Below are 12015 nucleotides of genomic sequence, written 5' to 3'. Positions count from 1 at the left end.
GTTATACAGTATAATCCCCAGGGGGTCTAAAATAGGGTTTAAAGAAGAAAAAGAGATCCCAGCTGGAGCCCAGGTCCTTTTGTTGTTATTGTAAACATACCTTAATACAGCCTCAATTTTTTCCGCCACCAAACAGCAACTCAATAGCATCTCTCCCATGCTGTAACAAGCACAATTGATGTATCTCAAAAAAGTACATGCTTGAAAGCAGGGCTCTGAAACGATTCGAGGAACAAAAATGAAACTTGAAAACAGTGTCTTGCTGGAAACAAAAAACTGTTCCAGAACAGAAACATTAATTGGAAACCGGCTAATAACTCAATTTTTCTTTCATTTCATGCAGCGTACTAGTTTATTTTGGATCAACATAGCATTCCATGATTTATTTCAGTGTGTATTTTACCAGTTTTATATGGCATCTATATGATATTTTAGAGCTTAGACTACAGATATTTTGCTAATCATAGGTAAGTAGACAATAGCTCTGAATGTCTTCTGTGCTTTTCTTTATTCTTTCACATACATTTGTTTGTATCATATCATGATGCAAAAAACTCTTTTAGCCAGGTAGCAAGTCTATGCATTCTAAAAGGAAAATTTTCCATAGTTCAGTTGTTAAGATGTAAACATAGTCATTCAGTTTCATGCGAAATGTTCCATTCTAGGGAAACATACTGTCTTAGATTTCTTTACAATAGTGGTGATAGGAATCACAATGTCTACAACACAAATATAGCTGTTTTATTTACTATCCAAAATGACCACAGAACCTACATGTTTGTTCTGAAACAACATTCTGAAAATTGCTATTGCTAAACAATTTGTTTATACACACTACAAATTTACATAGCTTGTGTTTGCGTGGATATACTATGGCAGTACAAATACAACATATGACTGCCAGGTGTAATAGCTCTCCAAACAAGCTACTTTTTGCATCAAGCTCACATGCATGCATATATATATATATATATATATATATATATATATATATATATATATATATAGAGAGAGAGAGAGAGAGAGAGAGAAAGAGAGAGAGAGAGAGGGAGAGAGAGATGTTCTGTAAAGTTTTTCAGTAACACTTTATTTGAAGGCATAGGGATTAAATACTTGTTTATAAGTTCTGCATATTTACACTTAGCTCTCTTTAATAGAAGCTATTCATCAAAACTAATACAACATAATATCTATAATAACACAAACTACTTTTGTTTTTGATGCTTCAGTGCATTTAGAGGCAAGCAATTTTGTGTTCTTGTACTCAAATAAAAATCAGACTAGGGACTGCTCCTTTTACTGAAGTAACATTTTACCAAAGATAATTCTGCTTTTACTGGACTATATGAGAATCATATATACATATGTATAATCATGCATATAACAAAATATGTAAGAATTGTAACTTAAATTTAAGGGCATTAGAATCTTTCATAGAACTGATATGTGTTGCACCTAACCAGGACTCTGCTTTATATGTTTTATCATTTCAGTATAAAGTTTCATAAAAGTATTATAAATTAAGGTTATAAACAAAGATCTGTCAGTTCAGTTAAAGGCCACTTATGTAAATACAATACAATTTACTTTGTAAAACATTTTCATAGCAATTACTGGCATTAGCTGTGTACAGGTATTCAAGTATTGCCTTAATATAGTGTAATGTTTATACAAGTGTCATTAAGTCCTTATGTAGGTAGCCTTCAAATAAAGTGTGACTGTTTTTTTTTTCCCCACGAGAGCTGTATCTCCAGGCCAAGAACCATTTAGAAAGCTTTACTTTTAAGAGTGTACACAATTAAACTGTTGGCTCTCAGGCAAATTTTAAACCTACTGATGATATATACCATATACAGTACTGTGCACAAGTCTTAGACACCTAAGCACATTGTTTAAAGCTGTTTATCTTAGCAGTCTGTTTTATTTTAGTTTGGTTCCAGATATCTCCTCAATGCTCCTTGCTATCATATGGATTTGTTGAATGAATTCCATCTCCAGCACATGTGATTTAACTTAATGAATAATTGATCATCTAAATCAAGTATTGGTTGATAACTGCAATTAAAAGGAATTTCCACTGGTCAGTCATTGAGATGTAAACAAAGTCATTCAGAGTGATTTGATGTCAAGTAGTTCTTTGTAATGATTTCAGATTTCTTTACTGCGCTAGTGATATGAGCCAGGTGTAATGTCTACAGCATAAATATAGCCATTTTATTTAGTATACCAAACCACCAAACCTACACGTCTTTTGGGGTTTAATATGCGCTGCTGATAAGAATAAAATAGTGATACATCTGAAGTCTTTTTGGGACTAATTTGTCTTAGAATACCCTGCTTGTACCTTATGAATGGCTTTTAAAAAGCATGCATCATAAAACATCACAGGCATCAGGCAGGGTATTCATGACCACTTGAGGGCATTTTCAGAGATGTCTTTAGACATCTGGTTCCTTTCACCACTAACATAGACAATTCTGACTCAGTAAGCATTTATCAAGATTGGAGTCTTTCACATCAAAGCACTCTGAATGTCTTTCTTTACATCTTAACGATTGACATATGAGATGGAATGACCCTTTTATACAAGACTGCCATAAGAGGAAGTTGGTTAAACACACACACTGACGTACAAAATATCACTACATATTATATTAACGTCATTTGTATTTTTCCTTATATTAGCATTTTTCTGAGCAAATCAACATTTCTGCAAAAAAAAGCAACTTTTTAAATCTGATTTTCTCATGTGCCTGAGACTTCTGCACAGCACTGCATGTAAGTGAAATTAGCCACGTGTGGCCATGAGGTGCGTGTGTGTACAGAAACAGCTGCAATTCACGACCACATGTGTACCAGTGAGCTGGTGCATGAGTGTTTTTGCCTCATTGAGTGGGTTGTGTGGTTCACTGAAGGGAAATTTTTATACTTCTCTGCTCTGTGAAGGTCTCTCCTTTGAGTTGGAGCTTTGCCCAGCAAGTGCTCACAAAGGAGCTCTTCGCTACAGATGAAAAATCCGTGCTACACGATCTAAAACCAATTTTACTGTTTGAATAAGCTAACTCCCATTTCTCCTTATCTTCATTCTGCAGTCCAAAAAAATCCAGGCCCAACTGAAAGAGCTGAGGTATGGCAAAAAGGATTTAATTTTCAAGGTAAGTGCTAAACAAAGATGATGTGCCATAATTGTACCCAAGCAGGATGGCACAGGTTCTTTAGGCCACCTTGAAAAGGTGATTTCACCTGAGCTGAGGATCTAATTGAGACTCGCAGCACTAGCCCACTGCTTTGAGAGGGGGGCTACTTTAATGAGGGCCATTGCACGTCTCACTGTTTACCACATACAAGGCTTCTGATGGATTTTGTTTCATGCAGTTTAAAATGGCCTTCCCTAGAGATTCTCCCTCTCTTCTCTTAAGGAAACTAAACAGAGAGGCTCTGGAGACGGCCCATTGAAGTCAGGAAGGCTGTTATTGCTATAGGACTTTCACTGTGCAAAGGCTTTTACTGTTTCAATGGTCTCCTCTCCAGAGTAGTTTTTATTCAGCAGCTTTCATGCCAAGATGTCTTTGAATGGTACCTACTTAAAAGATGAGCACAGTGTACTAGTCTTTCTTGTTCTTGCTAACCTCTTAATAAAAGTCAAGTATGATCCATGTACTGTATTGTTAACCCATTAATATATTTAATTTTTTCAATTTTCCTTGGTCCATGTGCTGTCTGAGCCTTCCTGAGCACAAAGAAGTTTTTCAAATTGATCATAACAAAAAATTTTATATTCAGTTTTTTTTGGTCACATAGGACCAAACAATGGAACATCCTAATTTGTGAGTAAAAAGTATAACATTACTGGAAACAAATATTCAGACACTTTTTTGTTATTTAATATTCCTCTTAAGTATGTATTCTTAGGTTTATGTAAAATATGTCTAAAATTTAATAGACAGAGCTGAGCCAAGCACCAAACACTAGGAATTAAATGCACAAAACCAAAGCAAGAGAACAAACAACGCCAAGTGAGGTGTAAGACAAACACAAGAGATATCCATATTGATTGAATGGATAAGGAACACCTGAGAACAATTACAGGCATGACTACTGATCAGACTCAGGTGAGGGGCATGGCAAAAGGGTGGACTGAGTGAAAAAACAACATGGAAAAACAAAATGTAAACATGAGCACATGTTCAGAGACAAGTTGGAAAAAGACATTACGCTGGGAAGATTTAACACAACAAATAGCACCCATGTTGGTGAAGAAGGTGAAGAAGCCTTCTTTTTCCCGTTATTTAACACTAAAATAGCAAAATGTAGTCATCACGCTCCACAATATTCTCTGGTCAGATGAAACAATTACTCTAGCACAGAGGTGGGAGTGTCACAATATGGGGCTGCTTCTCTGCAAACAGTATTGGGGTGTTATACATCATCAAAGGAAACATGAACGGAGTGATGTACATATTAGAGAAGAATTTAGGGAGAAGATTGATGTTTCAACAAGATAGCAACCCCAAACATATAAGTCAAGAAAAAAAAGAAGGTGCTTGTATGGCCTCTAGCAACTATTCTGACTTGAATTGTATTGAAATTTTATGGAGGATTTGAAACTGCAAGTCAGAGGGATCCTTGCAATCATAGGGAATTTAAGATGGTTTGCCAAGAGGAATAAACTAGAATCTAACCACAGTGCTGCAGAAGGTAATTATTTCATACTGCAGGTGCCTTGAAGATGTAATTTTCCAACAGTGGCTTTGAAACAAGGTACTAATAGTATTTATTGTTGGAGTCTGAATACTTTTCTTTTTCCTAATTAGTTTCATCTTTTATACATATTGGTTTAGGCTTGTGAACACTTTTTGTTCATATATCTAGCACAAAAGCACAAGACATTATGACCTTGTTTACACAGGCAGCTTAAATCTGATTTTTGGCATATCAGATTGTCTTCAGTCTGAATGGCAAAAAGCCACACCAATCTGGTTTTTCCCAACATCTGCAGATGGTTTCAAATCTGATTCAATTTGGATTCCTGAATATGTGACTAGTGGCATCTCTGGCACAGAAAGCCTGGTGGGGCAAAAAGACATAGACTTGTTAAGGAAACTACACACAAACCTGATCCAAACAAAAATGCATTCCATTAATAAAATCACAGATTCACACATTAGCATAACGTGGTGCAGGAGTTGGTGGAAGTGGAGAGAAATATGAGTGATATGATAATGACATTAGATCTCACAAAACCTGGTTATACAGCATTGCATTACAAATCCAACGTTATCTAGCAGTATATGATCAATGTGGTCTGCAACTGCATATCCAAAGCAACATTTCAGAGCAGAGAAACACTTCACTTTGCAGGCATTAGGAATTACACGCCCTGTAAAATGACTCACCTGTGATGTTCACAGCTCAAAAAGAAAAGATGCACAACAATCTTTCATCTAGGCATCTTTCTTTCAAAGTCCACCAGTCCATGAATGAATTCAAGCATAGCAAGGGTAGGTGAGGAAAGCAGAAGAGTGTTTTAGCTACACTCACAGTTAACCATGTTTTTCTCTTGAACCTCTCTGGATTGAAGGAATTGAGTTTTTGCCCTTTCCAGACTGAATGATGTTGTAATCCTCTGGCTGGTGTGGTCTCAGATGTTTATTCTCTAATTTCTGCTGTAATAGCTGGTACCAAATCTAACTTTTATTACATTTTCAACTTGACTCATTGTATTGCCTAAAGAAAAACAATGGCTAGCTGCGTACTAATGCCCATACAGTAAATGACATTTCCTAAATCAGCCCCATGCTCAACAAATGAAAACTTCTAGGAGAAATAGGTAGCCTACTGGCATTTACACATATGACCTCTGTCATATGTAATAAACGTGTAACAATGTTGGAATATATATATATGTATATATGTCACATCTGTATGTGACCCAATTTGACTGGTCAGATCAGATTTCATGTGGTTTATAACATTAGAATGCGCGACAAGTCAGTGATGCAGTTATACATATTACAGCGTAAACACAGAGAGAAGAAACTTTAAACAGCCATTTCAGTAACACATTACTTTCATTGTGTTATGATGACTGAATCATTGAAAGATATGAATGGAAAGCTAGTCTGTGCATAGTACTGCTACAACTTATAGCTTGTTAGCAGTCTGCTAACCAGGTCAGCCTTTGTTAATGTCATGTTTTGTTCATGCTGTTAACAAATACCAAAACTACTAAATACTGACTAAACCTGAGCATACAAATCAGATTGGTCCCTCAACAGGTGGTCTAAAAAGTCAGATATGAGAAACAAATCTGGTTTGCCCTGCAGTGTAAGCAAAGCCTACATGTGTAAATTTGAAGTGGATACATTCTCTGGCTTTTTTTCCTTATCATACTAAATATAATGTTGCTGGACATGAATGTGTTAACTTGAAACAACAGCAACGTTAGCAACAAATCAACGGCACCATCAGCAGCAACAATAACAGATGAGAGAGGAATGTGTAATCTTGTGTAATGAGGGGGTTCTAACTGAAGGGTTTGACCTTTTGATTGGAGGTTGTATGGGAGCTTGTGTGTGAAGACTCATGTAAAGATCAGTGGCATTTTCTGCCACATGGATTGACCTTTCTTTTCTTGTTTGCAGTGTTAGGAGGCAAAATGTCAGTTGATATTTCCCCTTCCCACTCATTGCCCTTTGGCATCATCTTACAAGCGTAGAATCCCACCCTAAAATGCATCACTTAAGCGTCTTCACTCTTATCTTCACTACACAATAAACAAAAAAGAAAAGATCATGTGAACAACTGAGATTTATATGATCTAAAACCACCAAATCTTCCCCATAGCCTTGCTGTATAACTAAATCTTTTGGTGGGAGCAGGTTTGGTGTAAAGACATATCATTCCACAAGCCTTTAAAGCTTATCCTATATGGCTCTGCAATGGAAGCATTTTTATGCTGGGAATAATAGTCTTTTGAAAAGCAATATCCAATTTCAGCTCTCTATGCTCTAATGTATTTTTATCGGAAGGGCTGCAGATTTATTCCCACTTCTCCATTTGAAATTGATGTAGGAAGATTACCCTTCTTCCTTTTATATTCATGATTAAAGAAGTTCTACTGAGAGTTTATAGCTTCAGTTGCCTTTTTAGGAAGGGTTTGTGACGGTTGTGAAGAGGCATTGTTTGAGAATGTCCTCAGAGGCAATGGAAGACTAATCTGGAGCTGAGAATAGCCTAGCGTGGTTGCTCTCAGGGTTAAGAGTGGAGAGGGAATGCGCAGTAGCGCACATATCAAATCTTCTTTCATTTCTTCTGCTATTCAGATCATTATGTATACACTACTGTGCAAAAGTAAGAGACCACTCTTCATTGATTCAATTTTCAGTCAAAATGGCCAAGATATTCATTTTTCCAGAAACGTCTCTGAGAGAGTACATGTAAGATAATCTACCTGCATAAGGAAGATGGAAGTGAGCACACACACATACACACACACACAAACACACACACACACATCTTCTAAGCTCTTTCTCTTTCTGGGTCGCGGGCAGAAGTGAACAAAATGAAGAAAAAAAAAACTTGTTAAAAGACCTGGTAGACCACTAAAACTGTCACCATCAGATCAACAGAGTGTAAAGCTATGGTCTTTGAGAGAATGGAGAGAAGCTCCACTTTTGCTTCAGATCTCAAAAGTCCACAGGTGTTTCTGTCCATCCTTTCAGTGTGCGAAGACAACTTAGCACTGTGAGTTGTGAAAGGTGTGTAGTTGTCAAAGCCACTACTGAAAAAAAGGAAATAGACAAAAATGACAAAAACCTATAAATCAAACAAAGAAACTACTGGTGTTCTCAGAACTTTACACTGACCACCGCAAAGTCCAGACTTCAGTATCACTCAATGTGATTACTGAACATGAGTAGCAGAAAATGTAACCAGCTTCTAAGACTGAACTTTTAGGTGTAGAGACATAGTGCATATTTCAAATTGAAAGCAAGGCCCTTGAAAAGTTTGATATTATATAGATGTTGAGACTTTCTTTTAAACATACAGTATGTTTTCTGTTTTTTCTAACAGAAAAATAACGTAATGAATGAAGGTTGGTCTCTGACTTTTGCTCAATATTGTATATGCAGTATTATGATAATGTTTTAACCATCTGGGAAAATTATATTTAGCTTTTAAGTGTTTATTTGTTTAAAAACATGAACAGTATAATGAATGCAAGTCAACAGATCTCCTCAAGGAAGCCTGGTATTCACTATTTCCAACTAGAGTTTGGGTCATCTATCCTTCTTAAAAATAAATCATATATGTATTTTTATGAATGGTATGTAGTGTCTTCACTGGCAAATACACACTTAGTGCCAAGATAAATAGTTAAAGACAATTTTCTTGCCTTCCTAAGACTTTTGCACAGTACTGTATGTATCGAAGTCACTTACCGTATTTAAGTAATAAAGACACTGATAAAGAAATGAGCTCATCAGATAAGCCAGTGATGATTTATGTACTATTTCCTTTTTATAGAATGTTGTGGTGATGACATTGGATGTATGGCAATGTATTCAGAAGAGTGCTGAGCATAGCTGCAGTTTTCAAGAAACATTCATTAGAAAGCAAACACTCCAAGCGTATTGTCATTAGCTGAGAAAGATCAAACCACAGCATCACAGGCCATAAAAACATGGTACTCATTCATAAGCACTCCCTCAAACATGTCATAATAGTTGCATTAAATATTCATTAAAAGAACACTAATGTGTCTCTAAATCTCCCCTAAACAGCAGAAGAACCTGCTGGTTTTAAGTGTGGACGCATTGATCCGCAAAATTATCTCTGAAAAAAAGTAAATTGCTTTATATTTTGTGGCATGAGTACAATTTTCCAACTGTGAAGATTGCTCTCACGGGAAACAGCTCAGCAAATAGTAAGCAGTTTGTGCTCTGCTTACCAAATATCTGCAGAGCCGAGTTCCTACCACAAGAAGCACCCACCACGAATAATCATGAGGCATAATTACTGTATTCATCCATTTCTTCCTCGCACGAGATCTCATAGAACCACACGCTTCCTTAGTGACAAGATCATCCCAAAAATTGTAATTCGTACTGCAGAGTAATGCAGATCTACACATTTAGAGAGAAAGAAACTTAAAGGGAACTGACTGGAACATTTCATTGCTTAATATCTTTTTTACTGTTTTTAGTTTTTGGATTTTTATTGATCTTTACAACGTCCATAAATGCCCATAGTGGACGAGTCTCAAAAAAAGTGTTTGTTTATTTTTTAGATTAGATTTAATAGATGTAGGAAGACATTTGCATATATAGAGAAGACATCAACATGTTAAAGGTCAGGTGGTTGGTAAAGCATCACGCATTGATTGCTCTTTAAAACCTCTGCTCCTGTGAAATTGCTCTGTTAATGAGCAGTTAGTGCTGTTTCATATTCAGCTGTAATAACAGTAATATTGCATTGATAGAAAACAAAAAGTAATTGTGTAATGGTGCTGCATGACTATCAGAGTAGTCATTGTACATCAGCTTATGTGACAACATGGACAAAAACATATGATAACTAACATGATTGTAGTCTAATCATCAGCATTTTTACTGTTTTCCATATGTTATACTTTTTTAAAAGGCAGTTGCAAGAAAATGCCTATATATGCTTTAATCTGCATTCCCGTAGTAGTAACATGATTTCTTAGTGCTCTTGTTGTTTGATATGTAAACATGATCTAAAGAAGCTGAAAATTGGGTGGTGGATCATTCTCAGCACTGCTGTGACACTGACCTGGTGGTCATGTGTTAGTGTGCGTTGTGCTGGTATGAGTGGATCAGACACAGCAGTGCTGCTGGAGTTTTTAAGCATGGTATCCACTCACTGTCCACTCTATTAGAAACACCTACCTTGGTTCGTGTCGATGGTGGTCTGGTTGATGTAAAGTAAAAAAAAAACAGCTCATCTGTTGCTGCATTCTTTGCAATCCTTCATCAGTGGTCACAGGACACTATTGGCTGGATGTTTTTGGTTGGATACATTTGGTTTGGTTGGTGGACTATTCTGAGTCCAGCAGTGATACTGAGGTGTTTAAAAACTCCAGCAGCACTGCTATGTCTGATTCACCCCGACCAGCACAACACACACTAACACACCACCACCACACCAACTATCACTGCACTACTGAGAAGGATGTACCACCCAAATAATACCTGCTCTGTCGTGGTCCTATGGTGGTCCAAGGCTAACTGACAAACTTTACACCAAAATCTTGACCCTTTACCTTGATTGCATTTATTTTATTAAAATAAATGACTACCAATTCCTTTTTATAACTACCTGAGCAATCAAAATACTACTAAAACATGATAGAGTCTTTCAGTAGTGCATTGTTTCAACGGTAAATGATTTTGAGCATAACCAGTACATAACTAACAGACACAGCTTTGAACAGTTGTGCACACATCAAATCGTAATAATTTTCATTAAAATACATAGAGCATATTTAACAATGTTATAGGTTTTGGAAATTTCGAAGGAGGCATCAATTTCACTGCATTTGTCTTAGAAAAAAATGTCTTAGAAATTTGTCTTCGACAAAAAAATTGCCTTTCATCATAAGCCTTTGATCAAAATTTCTTTAAGAATGCATATCAAGTTAAATGTCTCCAAACTTTTGACTGGCAGTGTACATACATGTATGTACGTGCACGTGTGTGTGTGTGTGTGTGTGTGTGTGTGTGTGTATGCTTCATGAGAAAATATTTTTAGCACTAAATGCTGCTGAAGCTGACAGTGTAATAACATTTTGATGTTTGAATTTTCTTGATTTGTTATGACTTCTCTATCGATTTTTTTTTTGGCTGGAGCATAAGGTGTGAACAGGGTTTAAAAATTTCACCTCTCCTGGCGAGGACCCTGCCTACCTCTTTCCAAGTGAAAAGCTTTTAATCAGTGCACTTACAGTCAATCAGACTGCTAAGTCAGACGATGCAGACCGCATTTATATCACTGAAAATGCAGGCAGCATTACCATCTAGCCCTACCAGGTCTGATTAGGTTTCAGAAGAGTAGCCACTGCTTGCGCAATCTTCAGTGAGTATTTTACAAATGTCACTGCTCTCTGCTTCCTTGGTATCGGTGACCAGCACAGGCCAGATTTGATATGATTATTATAAGGGGACTTAGTAAGTGTGTGGGATTTCTATTATCTTTTCCTCTTTGATCTTGTGACTCAGCGAATCAACTGCTAGGGTCACAGAAGCACAGCACGGTCAACTGTCATAGCATTCCTAAAAGTAAGCTGATTATATGTGAACCAGTTGAATGAAGATTAGCATAATTATGCAGGGTGAACAATCCTCACTGAAAAAGGCAATATTTTTGAATCAGATGATTCAAGTACGTTATATTTGTATATTTCTGTACAGCAGATTCGTATCTAAGACAGATGATCCATCATTTTAGACATGATACTCAAAATTGTTCCCCACTGAAATCTCATTTTATATCAAATGTGATTGCTGAGTGTAATCAAGTAGTTTAAGAGCTGATTGCATTGATTTCTCTGAGATGGTTTTACTTCATCTGGAGCCTTACATGAAATGTGGGTGCCCTGTAGGGCTCTGTTCATCAGTCTGCCTGTCTGTCTGTCTGCCTGTTCACACATTTCTTGGTTAAAACATGATGAACTGCAGAGTCCAGGAGGTGAACCCAGTAAACCTGATGGTGGCGCAATATTTCATATTATATAATGCAGTGTTGTGCAAAAGTCACCAGTGACTGTACTTTCATTCATTTAATTTCCAGTCGAAGTGGCCATTAAATACATGTTTTTCATTTTTCAGCATTAAACATATAAGCAGAAAACGTATATTTAGTAGACAGTTTCACAGAAGCCACATTTTTCACTATTCAATATGTCACCTCTGCCTTTATTACAGCTTTCATTTATTTTCAAGTTTTGCTCCAAGTTTTTCAAAGAAATCTGCTGGGATATTTTCCCACACC

At 36.6% G+C, this 12015-nt stretch overlaps 1 protein-coding gene across 1 annotated transcript in view; it reads left to right on the top strand.

Moving 5' to 3' along the window:
- luzp2 (leucine zipper protein 2) overlaps positions 1-12015 on the top strand; it is a 161786-nt gene that overhangs the window by 126208 nt on the left and 23563 nt on the right. Inside the window, exon 7 of the mRNA XM_017707791.2 lies at positions 3093-3155. Coding sequence (XP_017563280.1) covers positions 3093-3155 — 63 coding nt within the window. The remainder of the gene's footprint in view (positions 1-3092; positions 3156-12015) is intronic.

The sequence above is a fragment of the Pygocentrus nattereri genome, chromosome 7 (assembly GCF_015220715.1).
Source record: "Pygocentrus nattereri isolate fPygNat1 chromosome 7, fPygNat1.pri, whole genome shotgun sequence".
Taxonomy (NCBI): Eukaryota; Metazoa; Chordata; class Actinopteri; order Characiformes; family Serrasalmidae; genus Pygocentrus; species Pygocentrus nattereri.
The sequence above is the reverse complement of the archived record's forward strand: the minus strand, read 5'-3'. Positions and strand labels throughout refer to the sequence as shown.